The sequence below is a fragment of the Leptonychotes weddellii genome, chromosome 7 (genome assembly GCF_054177405.1).
Source record: "Leptonychotes weddellii isolate Sample4059 chromosome 7, ASM5417740v2, whole genome shotgun sequence".
NCBI classification, from domain to species: domain Eukaryota; kingdom Metazoa; phylum Chordata; class Mammalia; order Carnivora; family Phocidae; genus Leptonychotes; species Leptonychotes weddellii.
Window position 1 is genome coordinate 96,749,233 of NC_138375.1, and position 20,796 is coordinate 96,770,028.

Here is a 20,796-nt window from a genome sequence, read left to right on the forward strand (position 1 = left end):
CCATTCCTTCGCATATAATTTCTCAAATTTATCATATGCCTTGTGTACCATATATATGATCTCTTAGAACTTCAGTGGATTTCTGAAACCAGGAAAAACATGCAAATAAGCAAGCAAGCAACAACGACAAAACTGTCCTGTTACACTGAACTTCACCCAGGGTTCTGCCTGATTCTAAATACCTTCAGCAGTTTACCCAGGATGCTTCAGTATAACCACCTGGAAAAATGAGGGTGGAACTTTGATTCTGGGAGGCATATGGAAATTTAATTACCAGGTTTACAAAGTATTTTAAAATCCCCAGATACAAGTGACCAGAGGACTAGAGAAGAATATCATTATTAGAAATAGTGGGGTTATCTGGGGGGTGAGAGGGGTGCTGAGGATCAAAGACTGGTGTGCCTTTCTCTACACTGGCCCCTTCACCCCATCTTCTGCAACCAGCCTCAAGGGGAGATGGAGAAAGAATCATTTATTCACCTTCTGGCTGCAAGAACTACAGACCTCAACTGTGGCAATTCTAGCACTGAGGAGAAAATACACATAGGAAAAAAGAAGGCCATGTCTCACTTCCAAATTAAAAAAAGACATTTCTACATGTTTCCATAACCCACAGACTGCTGCCATTTGAGGCCAACCCCTCAAAGTTTTCCTCTTTGTCTAGTGTAGTTGCTGAATCTAGGCCACTGTCAGCAATCCTTTTCATTCACCCAGGCCCATCCCCATGCCTCACAGATGCAGAGATTCTCTTGAGACATGTGTACTTTGGTATCAAACAATGCAACTCATGTTTGATTTTGGATAACCTTGCACTGCTGAATAAAATAACCCTTGAGAAAGAAGCAATAAAAGCGCTGTAAGAAAAATGACTCATGTTTCCAAGCTGTCTAAAGTGATCACTTATCCCAACAAATGGTAATTCTTTCAAGACACAGTGGGCATGTACCATACTTATAAAAGTCTGGGAGAAAAGCCTTGCAATCATTTTTTTTTTAAATTGTGTTAAAATCTATCAAAAGAATGTTTCTGGTAGGCTGTACCAGACAGGGTATGCTTAAAAACAAAAACAAAAACCACATGGATGTGGAAGTCAAGGTGGATTGGTGCAAGGGGGTCCTTGCCGAACATGCAGTCCCATTGGCTTGTTTATGCACTTGTTTATGTGCCTCTAATTGTTTTCCATTTTCTGCCCCCATTCGTTAGAGTGCAAAGATGTGAACAAAGTGGCTTATTGCCCACTGGTGCTGAAGTTCAAGTTCTGTAGTCGAGCATACTTCAGACAGATGTGTTGTAAGACCTGCCAAGGACACTGACCCATGGAAAGCCAGAGAGAGCGCCTTGTCATTTCATCGTGGAAATGCGTCCATCAAAGAGAGCCACCCAGAGGAAGAGGATTGATGGCCTTGCAAATGCATTACCCTGTGGAAAACGTAACCACTGGTCAGCCCTAGCTGACAGGATTTCAATATTATTTTAACTTCTGTGAAGTGGGATTTATTGATCCAAAGTGCTGGACACGGTATTAAGGAGGGAATGCCAGATCGGAGAGATCCAAACAACACAGGGAGACTTGCTTACTGTGGAACGTTTGTGTTCTTTCGAGTAAATCCAATAGCCTGTTTACCTCCTTGGACCATTAAGATATTTTTTATTATGGACTTAGCAATGACACTGAATCCATTTGTATTTAAAACTGTTTAAAATGTAGCTGTTATGACTTGGTCAACTATGGAAGTAAAAGAAGATTCAGAAATCTTAAGTCATAGCTTAAAAATATTTACTATACTTTATCTCACTACAACAGCACCACAATTTAAATTCTAAAACGGGCTTTTAATTGTAATTTAAGGAGCAATTATAAATCAAAAGTAATGAAAGTTTGTATTATTTTTCTTCATTCCACTTAATTTCCTTAGGAATAATCCCCCTGTTCTGAACACTGCTGTGAGCCATGTATAAACTCTATTAAACCGAACAACAGTGAAGGACTTAGCTGAAGGCAGTGCATCAGTTACTGCCGCTGTGCAAGTCTGTAAATTCTGTGCTAAAAGACTGTGGCCAACTTGCCATTGTGCAAGTGAAGCTGAGATTTCCATTAAAACTTTAAGAGAAAAACATTTCGATTTCATGCAGAAGCCAGACCAGGGGTACGGTAGAGCCGAAGAACCAGGCCCTTTGCTGCCATCACACAGGATGCCTCAGTTCTTCTCTGAGTCACCCCACCTCAATTGTGTTTACATCCTCAGCGGCCACAGAGCAGCTTCTGCCCCGTTGGATTGTTGCACGCGTGTTGAGCTTACTGAAATGATGCCGTGCAAAAGATAGACTGGCTCAGTAACAACCAGGCAGATCCTTTTGCTGACAATTGTGATGGGTTCCAGATGTCCCTTCTTTGATATGGCAGAAGGGCATTTATTTATATGAGAGCAAGTGTGTGTGTGTGTGTGCGGGCGCTTTTGAGTGTGTGGGTTAGATGAGTGTGCTTGCACATAAATGTGCTATTTCTGAGTTTTAAAGTAGGCAAGGGATAACAACCAAAGAAGAAAAACTCATGAAGCCTAAAGATCATAAAGCATAATTTTAATAGTCACTCAACCAACTATTTTGTATTTGTTATGGATACTCTGAATGGCAATTAAATGTGAAACCAAGTTTCTTGGGCAAGTCAATTCTAGAATCAAATCCAGAATCCTAAATTAAATTGACTAGCTCATATTTTCCCTATCCACAAATAATTTCATATCATGCTCATCAAAAGCTTCAACAGTGGGATTAAAAGAAAGGTAAAAAAAAGAGGGTACTTGTTTATGTTTTGTACTTGAACACTTGTAGCTTGCAGCAGGTTCTTGATGAATGAGCTTTGTATCCTACAGGTGTGTACACCGTGCTACACCAGCACCTCAAACTCAAACCAAATGGCTACTTTGTAAAGATACTACTTGCAGTTAAAGAGTATGTTTGAGTTAAACCCGTCACTGTGTGTGCTCAGACTACATGTCAGGTGTATCGCCTACACCATGACCTAAGGTAGATGATTAGCTTTTTTCAGAAAGGAAAAGAGACTCACAGACTTCAAAAACCAACCTAAACGTCAGGTTTGCTATGGACAGTCAGCACGGGATGTTGTTCTGCACACTCAGTCGTGGTCATCCCTATTTTCTCGCCTGCTTTCTCTCTCAACACCACAGCTCACGTCCCTGAGCTTGCCAGAGAAAGCTCCTGACAATACACAGAAATTGCCAGGGCCCCTATGTATTCTGCCCTGAGAAGTCAAGCCCAAGTGCCATCTATTCAGTGAAGACGAGGCAGCCCATGAGCAGCATGGCCCCAGCACTGAATTCCCTTGGTCCCTTGCAAAGAGCAGTTAACTTGGTGCTAATGTGCCCTGGTGAAATAAATAAAAGATGAGTGGTTTCTGTGGCATTTTAGGCATAGGTTTCCTGTTAGGATCTGGTTTTCCCCACATAAATATCAGCTCATGTTTTTATTCCAAAAAGATTTCTTACATTACTGACTTAAGTCTATTCTACACCTCACCTGGAAACTAACGTTGTGAGGACCATTGCTCTGGGCTCCCTTGACTGACGTTAGAAGAGGGGGCAGCTAGTGCCGCAAGGCCAGGAGCAGAGAGCTTCCTGGCGCAGCATCGGATTACTCTGCTAGAAGGAACCGAGCACAGAATGTGACAGGACTAAACCTGAGTGCGGAAACAAATCGTATTCTACAGCACATCACAATACCGCTGCTAACTCTGTAGTCAACCACGTGGCTACGTGATATGCTCTCTTCCTAAATGCTAGCGATAGGATTGTCAGTGGAGGCTGAGCCACCATGGCAGGACTTCCCAAAAGTAGCATGCTATGTGGGCTACTTAGGGAGCCCCAAGGAAACTGGTACCCCATGGCTGAGAGCAGTACCTGCCACTGACATAAAGTCCTGCCAAAAAAAGGAAAGGTAAATATACCCAACTGATGAAAGCCCTTGAGATACATATGACTCCCCAAACAGTCCATTTCGTTAGGAATTTTATTGGAGTGAATGTCACATAGGTATCCTTAATAATACAGAATGAAATTACCTTTGTATTATTGTGATTAGTTGTTGCTTATTATTTTATACTCAGTATTAATGTGGTACACTGTTACTTTTTTTTTTTTTGCTTTTGTAAATTATATTCTAATTTATTGCCATGTTTCCTAACACTTGTCCTACATTCATTCTCCTGCTTGTAATGAAAATGAAAAAGTCATTGTAACACTTGATGGAGTGAAATTCCACACCAGGCACAGATTTTTTTTTTAACATAGATAATTTAGTAAAAATAAAAATTCAGCTTGTAAGAATGATTCAGATGAAAGTTGTCTATTCCCTGAAAAGTTGGTGTTAAACTTGCAGTAGGGGGAATCTATCCTTTGGAATACCACACTACACTGTCCAAATTATCCAGGTAGTATCCAGGATTGAGATAATTTGTTGCATCCTTACTACCCTCCTCAGAGATTGCATTTATTTGTATTTCAGTGCTATTAAATACAAGGGCTTTGGGTATTTCTAGTGGATCTCTATCCCCAGATGCCACTAGTCAGCTATTCTAACCCTAGAAAGGAAGTCCAGATAGACTCATGACTATTTTGCCTCCCTTCTCCTTTTGCTTTCCATGTAAATTCTTTAGCATAGAAGAGGATGTAATATATTTCATTGTGGAAAAGGTGCTGAACAAAAGTATTCATAACTTGAAGAAGGATTTTTCCACTCAGATTCAACAGAGAGCATAGGAACATGAGGGACATACTTTTCCACCTTCAGACATTTCCTCTGAGGCTGAACTAATGGTTCAGCCACTGCTGAGCTGGGGTGTACTATCACATGCAAAGGTAACTCAGCAATTTTTGAAACTCAGCAACTAAAAGGAAGGTGACCCTCCTGCATGCTTAGCTATTTGAGTGTGTTCATAATGACAATATCATCAATTACGTAAGAAGATATGGAATGCCCAAGCAGGTTGTGCTTCAGTCTGCTTTCCTCCATATCCACCCCCGCACACATTCAATCTGATATACTGGAAGAAATCAGGTGCAGTGATTAGATAGTCTTGGAGAGTATTTCTTCAGGGTCATTCCAGGAGCCAAATGTGGCTAGAGTATTATGAATGCTCAGTGAACGAGAAGACTCTGGGACCAGCTGTATCAATTTCCCACTGCATTTGCAAAGGGGTTGGGAAAGGGGGAATAACGAGAAATAAGGTTTGCCTTAGCTTAGATTCCTCAGATGCGAGTCTATCTGTTCATCTACGGTTGTTTTTAAGCTTCCAGTTAACTGTTTTCTCCCTTCGAAATATCTAAAGGGTACTTTCCTACTTAGGGCTCTAACTCCAAGGGCAATCCACCCTCCGTGGAGATCTCTGCCACTCTCCAGAGAGCACTAGGATCATCCTTAAGCTTTTATGCTCCAAAAGGCCAGGTGATATTTTTTTTCAGGTGCATTAGGAAGAAAGTTGGTTATTGATCTTTGTAACAAAAATGTGTGAATTGGTGTGACTAGGATAATCTTCATTACTTTTAAAAGAAAGGGGAAAAATGTAATTCAGGGAGGAAAAAAAAAGTCACAGTCCTGGAGGCCTGGAAAATTCTAAATAAGTGGCTGCAAGAAAGAGAAAAAATCAGTCCCTGAATAAAAAAGCGACAGATAAGCTGCATTCAGAATTCTGTCTCATTCATATCATCAGAATGTGTGGAATAAACTAACATGTTTTCAAAAAGAAGAGCTGTTCACAATGGTTTTGTACCTCAGACTTGAAAACTCTAAGCTGTAACTTAAAAGGAAAATGGTCTTCCATCTTTTTCTCAGAGGGCTATTTCTAGCATTCTTTGTCCCTCACTTGATCCACAGGTAGTATCTGAGGCCCGAAATCTAACAGCAGTGTGAGGGCTGGCTCCACTCTGTGGGGAAACCAAGGTTATGCTTGTATTGTCTCTTGGTTGATGGCTCCTGTTAGCCCACCGAAAGTCTTGAGCTGCATAGATGATGAAAGATAATTTCCAGGGCAATATCTGTCTTTACTAGAACAACACTGTGTGGTTACACAAGGGTAATAGCACCTGATGTCCAGAGTCCAGGGGTTAGGGAGCCTGAATATTCCCATTCACCTCAGGACACAGAACATCATGCCTGACCGGTCAAGATTTCATTGCTCCAGACTTTAAATTTTGTGAAATTCGATCCAGAGATCTCTTCTTGGACCTTATCTTGGATATGTTACCTTAGAGATGTTTCACATAAAAGGGGCAAGTTATCCCGCCAGCTGCAGGCCTCCCAGAAGTCAGACTGCTTTCTTCAGGTCAATGGCTTGACAGTGGTGGCTTCTACTAGCTCAAGGCCAATGCGATTCTTGGAAAGGCCTGGTCTGTGCCCAGAAAGGGCTTTTGTGCATAGCAGGCTACCTTATGGACCCACAGGGCAGTAATTGTGAGATGAGGCCCTTGAAATCCCAAGCAAAGATGTCGGCAGGGAGTTCTAGCCCAGGGCCTGTCCAGACCAGGTGTGGCCTCTTTGTGTCTAGAGAGTGGCATCAGCCATGGTCATTCATTTATACGACCAATATTTGCTGAGTACCTGTTGTACACAGGTTCTATCCTAGTCACTTAACATATGTTCTCTCATTGGATGGGTTACAACAAAACTATGAGGACAATACTGTCCATCGCTACTTACAAATTCCAAAACTGAGGCTCAGAAAGGTTGAGTAAGTTCCAGTGGTCACAGAACCAATAAGGAGAGTGTCACCTCTTTGGCACATGGACGGTTGCTGCCTGGTCTACATCTGGGACCGGGAAATTTGGAAGGATGCTCCTCTACCAGAGAGAAAGTGACTCATAAGGCCAGAGGAAATGCTTTCCTGGGAAGCAGTGGGCCTGAGGTCTTGGGCGGGGCTTCGGGGGTCAGGAAAAGGTGAACTTTGGGCTCCTGTCTCTGTAGGTGGTGGTGTTCACTATGAAAATTCCTATGTCTGGTGACAAAATTATACGTGGGGACCCAAAGTGGTTTCTAAGCATGTAGTTAGAGTTCGTGGGAAGAGGAGGAAAATGAAGGTCAGAGATATTCAAGGATATATGGTGTCTGCAATGATAGTTGGCAGCCAAATACAAGAGAAGGCTCTCACCTCCCATGAAATGTCCTGTTTTGAATCACAGAGCCTGTTCCTGTCTAAGAGCCCCCCACACCATTTCCAGACATGCCCGATGGCCTCACTGACCTATTTCAACACAACTGGAGCAGAATGATTCCTGTGTTGGCTTCGGGTAAGTTTCAAGAAAGGTGGGTTTCTCTGTTTCAGTCAGAGCTGGACCATCAGGTTGCTGCCAAGCAAGCACATTCTTTGACCTTCTGTGGTGGGTCTACAGAGTGGAACCAGGTGTTCTTTCAGCCCATGCCAGAATGTACTGGCCGCCCAATTCGCCACCTGCCTCCACCCCACCGACTGGGCTTTGGCTGGCCCTCTACCAAACAGCTGTGCTGGGAGCCACAGGTGGCCGCCCACACTTGTGCCCAGGCCAGCAGCTGCATTGGCCTGACTCAGCCTGGCGAGATGGACCTCATGTGCCTCTGCCCTTCTGCCTCAACTCCTCCCCAGCCAGGGGCCGGGGAGAAGGAAAACTAAAGCTTCAGTACACTAAGAAATGTTTTTGTGGTCGAAAGGCAATCAAAACACTTAACTGTTCTCTTCCCCATCATCAATTTGGGTATTTCACTTTTAATGATTCAAATGAATCTGATGTAAATGAATAGACATTTAGTTCCTGTTTTAGGGGGGTATGTTATTGTAAATATAAAAATTACCTAGTGCTGTGTATCTAAATATAAAAACAAAGCAGGAGGACAACTCAACTTCAAAAAAATGTATCTGGGAAATCATCCTAGGTATCTAGATAATAACTACATATGAGAATATTATTTGATATACTGAAAAAACACCTACAGCAGTGGCTAAAATATAATGAGTTTGAATTAAAATGGGAAGCAAAACAGAAGATGTTATTTCAGCCAAACTAATTGCAATAAGAAATAATATGATTCATCGTTTTAAACTTTAGAACAGAAAAAAGCAAAATTGAGAAATTAAATATTTTATTTTGAGATTAAAAAGAGAAAATATATATTGAAATTTTGAAACAAGATAATAACTTGGAGCCACATTTAGTTTTGAAGATTTTCTGAATGTAGGCTGGGCTAGGAAGATGTTATTACCTACTATGCTTAGGGCCCAGTTTCCCACCAATGTGGCAGACTTGCTGGAGGGAAATAGCGAGAGACACACTGTTTTATTTCATCCCACATTTGATCTCAACTGGAGAAACTACATGCACCAACCATCTTTTATGTCTGGCTTTTCTTTAAGTTTATTTATATATTCATTTTTAAGAAATCTCTACACCCAACATGGGGCTAGAACTCATGACGCCCAGATCAAGAGTCGTAAGCTCTTTCAACTGAGCCAGCCAGGCGCCCCTGACTTTTTAAAGTCAGTACATTAGAACTTAACACTCCAGATGAGTATTGTCCCCTTCAGAGTAATTACTGGAGATTACTCTGTACTCATTGTGAGAGTAAAATCATCATTCAAGACAGTTTTTAAATTGTTTGTTTGGACTATCTCCCAGGGTAGAATCGATTTGAATTTTGCAAAAGCCCAAAACCAAATCTGGTGAGTGATCTGCATATAATAATTTTGGCAACAAGTATCTAGTGTGACTTACAAATTGACCCCAGGTGATAACACAAAAGGAACTCCAACTATGCTTTGAGTAAGTGACTACTTTAAAGGATTTCAGTCATTTGTATACAAAAGTGCTGGTGTTTTGTCTAAAAACTGTTGGCATTGCTTTATAATCCAACTCAAAATTAATATAATATTTCACTAAATGATTTACTACTGCAAATTCTAAAATTAGCTGGAAAACTGGACCCCCTAAATGGCATGTTGTCTGTCAGGGAGAAGAAAGATCTCTGACCTCCCCAGAATGAGAAACCCTTCGATCCAGGAAGCCAAACCACTTCTCAGACCCAGAAGTTAGCAAACAGCTGTCCTTAAAGGATTCTCCTTCCTGGAGTCTCTGGAGAAAAAAACAACTGCCCTTCCAGAGGGCTAATTAACCAAGGTCTGTCAGCAACATTAATGAAGCTGTGGCTGAGTGTGCAAGACTTGGAGCTGTGCTTCCTCGTCACTGAGTCAGCAGCCATACAGATGTGCCTGACATACACAACTCTACATGTGTTCCATTTATGCAGCTTGAAGCATTTCCCATCTGCTTAAATGATACTTGTGAGATGAGCCTATCTTTAACTGGCTGTGTTAGGCTAAAAATCCAGTTTCCAGTGTCTTCCTCTTTGGCCTGTCTTCCCCCTAGAGTTTTCAAGGAAGTTGTTAATGATGTATAAACAGATACTTAAACACGTGGGGGGAGACTACCATCTTAAGAAATTCTGAGAGTATGTCCTTTGAAGAGGATAATTACTCTCTATTTATCTAACTTCCAAGTGTGAGTTTTCACCATGGGTTTTTTATAAACCAGATACTCATATATATCAACACAAATCAAAAATTTTTTTCCCAATGTTTTTGCTGGATCATGCCTTAAAATCACAATTTTTACCTCCCCCCCTCCCCAAGAACCAAATCATTTTAAATTCATACCCTCTCTCCCTAAACAACTTTAACAAGCCTTCTTGGGTGGCCAGGAATTCTTGTTTCTCAAAATTAACAATGACAGCCGTGGTCAGGGACACCGTTGGAGTCCATTGTCAACCATGAATCATGAAAACTTCACTTAAAACATGTTTATATTTTTGCCCCAAATAGTTTAACCAGATTGATTTTTTTATCAACTTCATAATAATTCAATTGCTGATAATTGACTAGGAGAAAAACCCTGATAAGACAGACAGATGAGGTCCCTTTAGGGAGTTCTAATGAAGAAAAGAATGAGTGATAACGTATTTATTTAATGCAATGTCCTCTATAAGAGCAGGGGATGCTGAGGAATGAGAAGTGTTTCTTATACTGTTGAAAATATGTAATTCAATGTCCTTTACTTTAGGCAAGAAATTGCCAACCTTTGTTTGTTTTTTATATACGTTGGAAAATTTCGAACCTATGCAAAAGTAGAGAAACTAGTTTAATGATGGCTCCTTCACTCAGCTTCTACAGTGATCAACATGCCCAGTCTTGTTACCATCTACTCTTCTTTTCTACTGTGGCTTCTTTAAGCAGACATCACATCATTTCATCTTTAAATACTTTGGAATCTGTCTCTAGAAGATAAAAACTCTTTTAAAAAATGACTAAGTACTGTTAACAAGATATTTATATTTTCATCATACAATTGAATTTGCTCAATACTGTCATCAAACTTGGGGAAAGTAATTATAATTGTGTACACCACGTCATGTGCACCTGTTATGGGCTCTATTCCAGGCAGAGTTATAGGTGCGTTCTGTCCCTTATCTTGTTATCATTATAATTGATTTTCTAGAGGAGGAGACGGGGGGCTGGGAAAGGTTGAGAGATTCCTCTTCTGGCAAGTTGAGCCTAGCAGGCCTGCGGAAGACCAGGATTTATGGAAAAACAACTCTTCTACCACCAGTGCTGGTCCTGTTTTTCTGGTGCAAATCACATTTGGGAAGAGGAACATCCAGGTCTTTGCCTGTTGGTCCCAGAAGAGTGTTCTAAAAACAAGTAACTCATGGAGAAAACAAATCCTCCTCTGGCCCCTCTGACAGTGACTGCTTTGAGCCTTAGCCGCATCAGAAAACATTCCTTGCTGTAACGCCTTGTTGCCGTAGATGACTTTAGCCACATTTTTTTTTTTTTTTACTATCAGCATGTCAGAAGCTACCCTAGTTAATGAAACTTCTCTCAAACTTCCCCTTCAGTCTCCAACGCCATTGCAAAATTGCCAGCTGTAACCATTAGTAATGAATTGTAACCAGGCTCAACTGTGGAATCAAATGTGTAATTGAGTTATTTTTGTAGGGAAGTGTAGTGATGTTAGCAATTGATTTTTTTTTAAATGGGGTGGCATAGAAAGAGAGCAATAAAACAAATAGAGCAAGTGTTAACAAATGGTGAACGTAGGTGATGGGTAGGTACATGGTAAGGAAAGAGTTCGTCCCCATCGTGTGTGTGTGTTTCTGTGCATGCGTGTGTCAGGGTGTGCGATGGGGGGGTGTGTATGGAAAGAGAGAGAGCACTAGTGTACTGATGTCGTAGTCAAAACAATTAAAGCTTAGTGAACTACTCTTTTCTTTCCTTTGTGTTCTTTGTAAGTAGGAAGCCAAGTGAAGGGCCGGAGTTGGACTCATAAGTCCTGCATGTAAAGAGTGGCCAGAGAGGAAAGCAACTGGGCTCAAAACCAATTCTGAGTCCTAATCCAAGAATGAGTTTTTCTCGAGTCAGAGCAGTGGTTCCCAGACTTTCAGATTCCATGGACCAGTAAAATTTCAAAACTACTTTGGAGATGGACGTAGAGTTGCTAACATTTTACTTTGCCAAGTAAGGATATTTTGAAGAAAAAAAAAAATCTATCAGTTACTATTACCATAAAAGGTACCTTTCTAAAAGAAGGTACATTTGAACTGTAAAAAAAGTGAATACATTTCACTTCACTTTAGTAGAAGTCTCTACATCGTCCTTATTTTTGTATTTAACATATTTTCAAATAAGAAGACTTTCAATTATAAGCATACAAAACTAAACAAGTGATTTGAACGCTGAGAGCAGGACAGTTCCAGAGTGAAGCCCACGGTGCCACAAGGTCCTGGAAGACTCAGGGGCTCCTCCCACCTTTCCCCTCTCCTGTCTCTAAGTGTCCATGGCTCCCTTCATCTGTAAGACAGCGACAACATTTCCAAGGGGAACACACAGAAGAGCCAGCAGCTAGCCAAGAAGAGAGGCCGTTTCTGCTGCTGTGTCAGTTCCAACGAGGAAGAGTGTTCAGAGACCCCTGCAAATTTGCCCTCTGGTTGCAGTGGCCAGAACTGAGCCACACTCCATACACGAGCACCAGGGAGGCAGAGACTATATGCGGTATTTTTGCCTCTCTACTGCAAGCTGCGTCTGCCACCAGGGGCAGGGATCAGCTATTTGTAGGACCAAGGGACTCTATCAGGTCTCTGAAGGCCTCGTCTGGGGCTAGCATGCCTGAGTGTGAAGCCCGATATTTGGGAGCTAATCACTTAAAGCTTCCCTTGCTGAGGCCTGCAGAACCTGTTGAGCATATATCTAAGAGTCTAAGAGATGCTTTATTTAGTTCCATCCAAGTTTAGAGCAGAGATTTGTGTAAATAACCCTCAAAGTCTTTTTACATTGCAAGGGAGCTTGAGGAACCCTGGCCAAATGATATCATAGCTCTTGTTGAGAAAAGTGTGAATAATCTCCCATCATTTTACCCCCAATTGCATATGGACAATTACTCATCTTTATTAACTGCCTTCTTGAATTATTCATGAAAGCAAAGGTATTCAAACCCACAGAACTGGCCTTGCCATATAAAGGAAATTGTAACAGCTCCTAGTGAGAGTTGTTAATGTAATTAAAATGAACTTTCTACTATGTTGACAAGCTATGAAAAATGTGGTAGCCCACAAATAAGTTTAAAACATTTTAGCCTGAAGTTGCACTCTCTTTCGTGACAGGTCGCACCCCTGAAATGGTATAGAAGGTAAATTACAATTTTAAGCAAAAATTGAAGAAACAGATCTCCAGAATAAGATGACAGAATAAAGCAATAAGATAGAAGCTCTCTTCCCCCTGCCTAACAAAATAAAACAAACAAAACCAAAAAAGAATAATAATAATAATAAACCCTACCAGCAGCAAACTAGAGAGGCAGGATAATTTTCTGCCATTAATATTGAAGAATGGTACCTGAAAAAAAGTCTGGTTCAGCCCACAGCTTGATACAGCTTCTAAATTTGCCTCCACCCGTCATCAATCGTATGTAGGAAAGAAAGTGAGTCAACCAAATCCCGAAATTCTCATTAATACTCTCCATCATCAGAAGAAGCAGGCCGAGGGACTCAAGAGCAGAAGTCCCTGCCTACCGCAACTGTAAGGATGAGAAAGGCCACCATCTATGAAAAACAGGGTGGGCATTGCTCAGAAAGTCAATGTAGATTTATCATATGTGTCAGGAATTCCATGTTTGGGTATATACCCCCAAGAGACTCTGAGGATTCCAGTGGTAGGGTCTGGGGAAGGGAAGGCAGATGTCCCTCCGGCCACGAAGGTAGCAGGAAGCCCCGATGCAGCCCAAGAAACAGGCCAAGGAAATGGATGAGGAAGATATGGCATTCAAGCAGAAACAGAATGAGGAGCAAAAACAACTCTAAAAGTGAAGGCCAAAGGCCATGGGGAAGTCCCCCTGGCCACAGGTGGAATTAAGAAATCTGGCAAAAAGGAAGCTCTTCCTTGTGCCTGAGGCAATGGTGATCCTTAATTCCATTCCTGTTTAAACATCTGGATTCTCTGTCATAGTGTCTGTTGCCACCTATAGCTGGAATGAAGTGTTGTCTTAGATCCTGTCGCACATTTAAGAATAAACTTCTATTAAAAATAATCTCTAAGAAAAAAAGAAAACACAGACTTCAAGGGATATTTGTTATACCTATATTCATAGCAGCATTATTCATAAGAGTCAAAAGGTGAGAGCAACCTGAGTGTCCATCGGCAGATAAAAAAAACAAAATGTGGTTTATCTTACAATGGAATATTATTTGGCCTTAAAAAGGAAGGGAATTCTGATATATGCTATAACATGGATGAAACCTGAGGACATTATGCTAAGTGAAAGAAGGTAGTCACAAAAAAGCAAGTACTGTATGATTCCATACGAGGTACCTAGAGTAGTCAAATTCATAGAGACAGAAGGTAGAAGGATGGTGGCCAGGGGCTTGGGGGAGGAGGAGTAAAAAGTTAGTTTTAATGCGCACTGAGTTTCAGTTGGAGAGAAAGGAAAAGTTCTGGAGATGGATGATGGTGATGCTTATACAACAATGAACGTGCTTATGCTACTGAACTGTGTGCATAAAAATGGTTAAGTTGTAAATTTTATGTTATGTATATTGGACTACAATTTTAAAAAGAAAGAAAACCCTCAAGGACTTGCCATCTTCTAAGCACTATGCAGATATTGGGAAAAGATCCTAAGCCTACAGGATAGGACACACTAGCCAGATAAGTGGCTTATGATACAGGGCTGTGGTGGAACGTATTATTGTTCCCAGCTGCTCTCCTGTTTCCCCATATTGCCCTTTGCCGTGTGACTTGAAGTAGTCCCTGCTATGGAACAGTTTGCTTCCCTGCCCATTGACTTTGGGCTTGGTCATATGACTCACTGTATTTAGCAAATGGAATTTAAACATATGTGATATATTTTATATCCTGGCCTTTGGTGGTTGGCTCTTTCTTTTTTCCTTTTGCCATGAGATTGTCTTGTCAAGAATAGGCACTGCATGGATGATTTCCATTTTGGATGTTCATTTGAGTGCACTGGAAGGACATATCCACACTAAAAACAATGAAATGTTGACTTGTTAGCACATATTGTGCATAGCAATTGAGTGATTCTCTTTCCCTGCATTATCCCCATAAGGGGAAATGCTTCCTGAAAATGTTGCCTTAGATAGAATGTTCTTTTCTGCCACATGCTTGGCTTCCCAACTTGTGAGCCAGGTTCTAGATGAGGGTGACTATTCTGAGATTGCATTGTGAAATCTTGCCTCCTCCACATTTATCTAGAGGAATGAAAAGAGCCCATCCTTATGAGCTCATGGGAAAATTCTGGAGCTCTTGCCAGAGCACCAAGAGGAAAAGCCATTGCTTCAGACAGATAGGGGTATCCAAACCTGGAGTGGCAGGACCATTAATCACCATAGCCCAATCCCTCAACTTTCTTCCTTAGCTTGTATAAAAACACCCTCCATTGTTCTTGGTTTTCTTTTCTATTTCAAAATTCAAAAGTTTTCTTCTTCTACTTGAGATGTGTAAGTTGCTAAATCTGGGGCAGATCCTTTCTTTCCCGATGTAACTCTACAGGAATTCTCGCCTCTTCCCTCAGTGTCTGCCCAAAATCGGTACAGTTACGAGAGCTGCTGCTACCCACAAAGAGCAGGCTGCTGTCCCTTGGGCTGCGGAGCAGACAGAAGGAAGGAGAAGAGGGTTTTTTGCTAAGAAGGCCTGTGGCAGCCGCCTGGATGCATACACTTGCCAGACAGAAAATAGCCCAAGATGATGATTGCAACTGATTCTTGATTGCTAATTTCTAGTTGCTGTACTAAACACAGAGTTAGAAACATTGTGTGCTCGGAGGGTTTGCAGTCTAAACTGCCAGTGGTATGCCCTGTGCATGAGACTGGTCAATAAATAATACTTGATGAGTGGGCAGTCTGTTAGGAGGGAGGGACAAACTGGCTCTCTGAGTAGTTTAAGTGTTCAGTCCATGAGTAGAGAAATGGGATTCTGCCAGAAGTTGAAAAGTAGTAACAAAATGATGAATAATCATGCCTATTTATGAGCAGGGAGGTTTTTTTTTTAATACCACAAGGCCCAGGTACTTTTGAACACAGCTCCCAACCCTTCCCAGTGGCCTCAGGAAGTTTGAGGGACAGATTCATCCCCATTTTTGAGGAGGAGAAGTTGAGTTATGAAGACATGAGTCAGCTTTTCCCTGGTCATATGGTACAAGTAGTCCCAGAGTTAGGTTTCCTGCCTTCCCGCCAAGGAAGGCATTTTTCAGACCTCTGGCCTCCTTCACAGGACTCTTCTGATAGAAGTGTCACCTGTCAAACATCCAAAAAAAGCCCAACATGGCTTTGGCTTTGATTCACAAGTTGGCCAACAATTGGTGATGTGAAATGGGGACCTTCCCCAAACAGGGCAGGAGAACAGCAGAGCAGGAGTGAGTGCAGCCCGGGTCAGTGTCCTGTGCTGGAGGTAAGCAGACAGTCACCAGACATCTCTGCTGTCCTTGATGTGTGGCCCTCCACAGGTGACAAACAGGAAAGACTTGCCCCCTAGTGATCAGATCACCATCTGAGGCACTGGATAACACAGTTGGCAAATAACAGACTCCACACGTGCCTGGCTCAGCTCAGCCCCATCTCTGAAAATGAGCATATGGCTCAAGAAACCCTGTGAGTGCCCACACTGCTGCGTCCATTCAGGTCGGCTGGGCAGTGTGAAGTTGATTATCAGCAAGGGAAAAATCGGTACCCTGAATTGTCCTGAAAAAGAATGAAATGGAAACCAACTAGTTTAACCAAAGAAGCAAGATACTTGTTTTTTAAAAACCAAATTTAAAAACTGATTCACCAAATAAGACAAAATACAAAGCCAGAAGTTGCCAGTCAGTAGAGATTTGGCATTTGATTGTGGTGGACCAGCTGTCCAAGATGACAGGATTGTTGTTGATGGGTCCGGGCCTCCAGGGAGATGGACCTTGGATGGTGTTGCCATGGCCCAATCACACTTGTTTACATCTGTTCCTTGGAATACTAAAACAGCATTGTACTCCATGCCCTATGCCTCAGAAACCTAGCTGCTGTCCCCTTGGAAGCACAGACAGCCCTGTCTTTAAAAAAATCTTCAAAGCACAGGGCAGCCAGAGGGCACAAGTGACACTGTGACAGAAAAAGCAGTAGATGAGGGGTCAGAAAAGGTGTTTCCTCCCTCTGCCTCTATCACCTCTCTGATATCACTGGCTACGGTTTCCTGAGATAAAGTGGAGCTCATACTTACCTTCTCCACATGTTGATGTGAGGTTCAAATGACATCCCACAAAATGCAAGGTCTTGAGGTTGTTGGTGTCCCAGGGCTGTTGCCTTGGCTTCTGGTAAATCTCAAGGTGGTCCTATATCACCATCTCAGTCACCTGTGGAGCTTGGCCTGCCACTTCCCCTCAGTTCTTGGAGTGCAAACGTGCTGCTCTTTGGATATTCCTGTGGGTGGATCATTCCTGTTGGATGATTGTCAAATAGTGACTGCAGTGATACTCCAACATATGTCCTTGTTCCTGGAGCGTGTTTGCTAGAATCTAGTGCTGGCTCTACTTCAAGCAAAGGTACTGAAGATTCTGGCAAAGTTTAGAGTATCTCCTAAACCTGCTCCCAAGAATCAGTCCTACGGAAGATCATTTGACAAATCCTGAGACTCAGCACTATTCTCTCCGTATTTAAGGAGGGAACTGAGAAGCCAGGACTGAAAACTGAGAGGCAACACTTAATGAGACAAAAAGTTTGAGATGATCACAGTGAATGTCTGAAAACAAGACACACAGAAATCATGAAGTTAGATTGTGAAGGAATTGATTTGATGCCTTTTAGGGTGTCTGTGCAGCCCCTCTTCTTGAGAAGAGTCTCCTCATCCATCATGTGAGAGCCTCACAGACATATTTGGGTCATGTGGCCCTTCTTCCTTGGCTGTAGCTGATCAAGTGGAATCTCAGTCTGGATGGGCCAATGGGACTTCCAAGGAATGTGGAGTTGGGATGCAAGGATGCAGCTAGTCTCTGGGGGTGGCTGGACCCGAGGGACATGTAAACTTGTGCTCTGTGGAGAAGACATCTCTCATGTGCATGGAGGCACAGAGGAGGCTGATCTAAACAGAGAGGAGAAAAAGCAGCCACACAGAGTTAGCCAGAGATGTGAGCCCATCAGGCCCCAAGAAGGAAGTAGTTGCCTTAGTTCTTGACAGTGCCCCAGGGTTTGATTCCAGTCCCTTGTGAGACGCACTTCCTTCCTGCTACTCTGTGAGATGCTTCTGAGTCCTTATACTACATCTTCCTTTTCTCACTTACACTAGTTTGAGTTCGTTTCTTTTTTCTTTCTTTCTTTTCTAAATCTGGGGCAGATCCTTTCTTTTCTTTTCTTTCTTTTTTTTTTTTTTTTTTTGGAGTTCATTTCTATTATTTGCAATTCTCATAACCTTAAGGAACTCAAGAAACTTTCAGGTCAAATGAAAGCATTTAGACTTTATTCCACAAGTGGTGGGGACAGTGCTCCGGCAGTAAACCAGTAGCTCCTCAAACCATCACTTAAAGAAAATATTGAAATGTAGCTGAAACGACATCTTGCAATTAACAGCCACTCAGTAAGTGGTTCTTGAATTACATGAATTAAGTCATGTGTAGGACACTATACTGTTAGTTCAACAAAGGAGAGGAAGACAGTGAGATAGATCTTTCTAATCTTCAAGACAATCAGATGATCTGGTGCTTAGCAAGTGACACCTGGGAACCTTCATCTCTTTTAGGTAGTCTATTTTCATAATATGTCTATATATTCCAACATCTATTAGTGTGTAGATGGTACAAGAAAGGCAATATTTATGGAGACTTCTTTTACATTTGCTAATTACAGACAATGGATATATACTTCAAAATATTTATGGACGTGCCTGGGTGGCTCAGTCAGTTAAGCGTCTGCCTTCGGCTCAGGTCATGATCCCAGGGTTCTGAGATTGAGCCCCACATCAGGCTCCCTGCTTAGTGGAGGGATCTTCTCCCTCTCCCTCTCCCTCTGCTGCTCCCCCTGCTTGTGCTCTCTCTCTCTGTCAATAAATTAAAAAAAATATTTATAAGAAAAGATCTTTCCCAAATACATATATATATTTTGGTTTATGAAGGGTTTCGTAGGAGCACTCTACTTTCAGGTAGTGGGAGAGACCTTTGTTGGAGACTGTGCTAGGGACAAGAGAGAAATAGAGAGACAAACCAGAGAACGAACACGTAAATCACCATAGGAGAGGACTTAATATTAAAGAATGAGGACTTTGACCAGAGAATATTTGGCATGGAGATGAATTTTTAGTCTTTATACCTATCTTTAAATATCTTAAAGATTTTCAGGTTGGAGAGAAAATAGACTTGTCATGGGCTATTCTAGAGAAGGAAACTACAGGGGCACCTTTTTCATCCCAAACAAGCAGTATTGTCCCAATATTACATGGTATGTTTTTTCTAGCTCTTCTGTTAACAGCTACTGTGCTTTGCCTCACAGCGGGGCAGTCATGGAATCTGTGCCTTGGTTTTTCCCATTGTTTGGTATGTGACCCAGGCATTTTCCTTTCCATTAGTATCTTAGTATGTTCAGGCTTTGATAAAAACATGCCACAAATTGGGTGGCTTATAAACAAGAGAAATTTATTTCTCACAGTTCTGGAGGCTGGAAGTTCGAGATCAAGTTGTCAGCATGTTTATATTCTGGTGAGGCCTCTCTTTCTGGTTCCTAGCTGGAGCCTTCTCGCTGTATCCTCACATGGTGGATGGAGCAAGGGAGCTTTTATAACAACGCTAATCCCATTCATGAGGGTTGCACCCTCATGACCTAAGCACCTCCCAAAGGCCTCACCTCCAAATACCATCATCTTCGGGGGCAGGGGGTAGAGGGGGTTAGAATTTCAACATATGAATTTAGGAAGCACAGATGTTCAGACCATAGCGATTGGGTTCATGTTGCAAGCAGCTCAACAAGTCTTACCCAGGACCTATAAGAGCTGCCTGACGGAAAGCAGCCTGTCTCTCAACAGTCAGTTCCTAGCATGGGGCATGTGCACAGAGAGGCAAGAAGCATCCTAAAGGGAACATTGGAGGAAGTGAAAAATCAAGATGTCTTCTACATAACTGTGATCCCTTCAGCTTCCTGATCCTTAAATAATAGTAGTATTCTTCCTTCACAAACTATTCACTGGGGAAGAGAAAATAATGCATAATACATGCCATGTAAAAAATAAAAAGACAGCAAAATGTTGTAAATAAATTAATACTGTACTCAGTTACAACACAAATGTATTACTCAGCTCATCTTTATTAACCTCTACCTCCTCTTCTAGTATACAAGTTCCTTAAGGACAGGGTCTGTGTCTTTCTGTGTTTTGTTTTGTTTTGTATCCCATGACCTGACAAACATTTTTTAAAGAACTGAAATTTAGGTGCATCTTTGTTTTTCATAGTTTCCAACATCTAAAGGAAATGACTTACTTGAATTCAGGGATTTACCTAAGCTGCAAGTGTACTTTGTCAGCTTGGGTTGCCGTAACAAAATACCACAGACTGAGTGGCTTAAATAACAGATATGTATTTCTCACAGTTCTGGATGCTGGGAAGTTCAAGATGAAGGTGGTGGTAGATTCAGTTCCTAGTAAGGGCCCCTTCTTGGCTTATATATGGCTTCCTTCTGCAAGGTCTGGTGTCTCTTCCTCTTCTTATTAGGGCACTAATCCCATCATGGGGCCCCACCCTCATGACCTCATCTAAAACTAGTCACTTCTCAAGGATCCCACTACCAAATACCACACACTGGCGGTTAGGGCTTCAGTATATGCATTTTGTGGGGACACAAGCATTCAGTCCATAATATATACTTATTAGGAAAAGAAACTCTCCCCAACTCATGCAGGGTCCACTCTTCCTTTTGGAGGAAGGCTGTGCCCTGGGTAGAGCTCTAATTTCCCACTTCCATATAGGTAGAAGAGGGCAGCCTGCAATAGGGGGGTGTTTGGAACAGACTCTTGTGTATCCCAGGATGAGATTGGCCTTCCTGGCAGGTTGTCCTGTGAGATTATATTAATGTTATAGTTCTTACCTTAGCCCTAGACTCAACAAGACATGGAAACTTCCCTCCAGAAATCAGCCATGGTTAAATTAGCCCCACCAGACCCCAAACAGAAAGCACCATGACTCTGCAAGCTGAGCCCCCTCAGGCTGATCCAATGCAGCAGAAAATGTTAGCATGCTTAAGCAAGAT

At 41.9% G+C, this 20,796-nt stretch overlaps 1 protein-coding gene and 1 long non-coding RNA gene across 10 annotated transcripts in view; one reads left to right on the forward strand and one right to left on the reverse strand.

The window, feature by feature from the left end:
• The window catches only part of ADAMTS6 (ADAM metallopeptidase with thrombospondin type 1 motif 6), a 158,678-nt gene extending 153,172 nt beyond the window's left edge, over window positions 1–5,506 (forward strand). For all 9 annotated transcript variants that reach the window (XM_081825684.1, XM_081825686.1, XM_081825688.1 and 6 more), the window contains one exon: window positions 1,204–5,506. In XM_081825684.1, the coding sequence (XP_081681810.1) occupies window positions 1,204–1,313 (110 nt within the window). In that variant the 3' untranslated portion in view covers window positions 1,314–5,506. The remainder of the gene's footprint in view (window positions 1–1,203) is intronic.
• Window positions 5,507–15,729: 10,223 nt separating this feature from the next.
• LOC145722450 (uncharacterized) lies at window positions 15,730–17,756 on the reverse strand. Its single transcript, XR_014146750.1, has 2 exons — window positions 16,793–17,756; window positions 15,730–16,278 (listed from the first exon to the last, which is right to left on the reverse strand). It is a non-coding gene; the product is annotated as an uncharacterized LOC145722450 (long non-coding RNA).
• Between the last annotated feature and the right edge of the window lie 3,040 nt (window positions 17,757–20,796).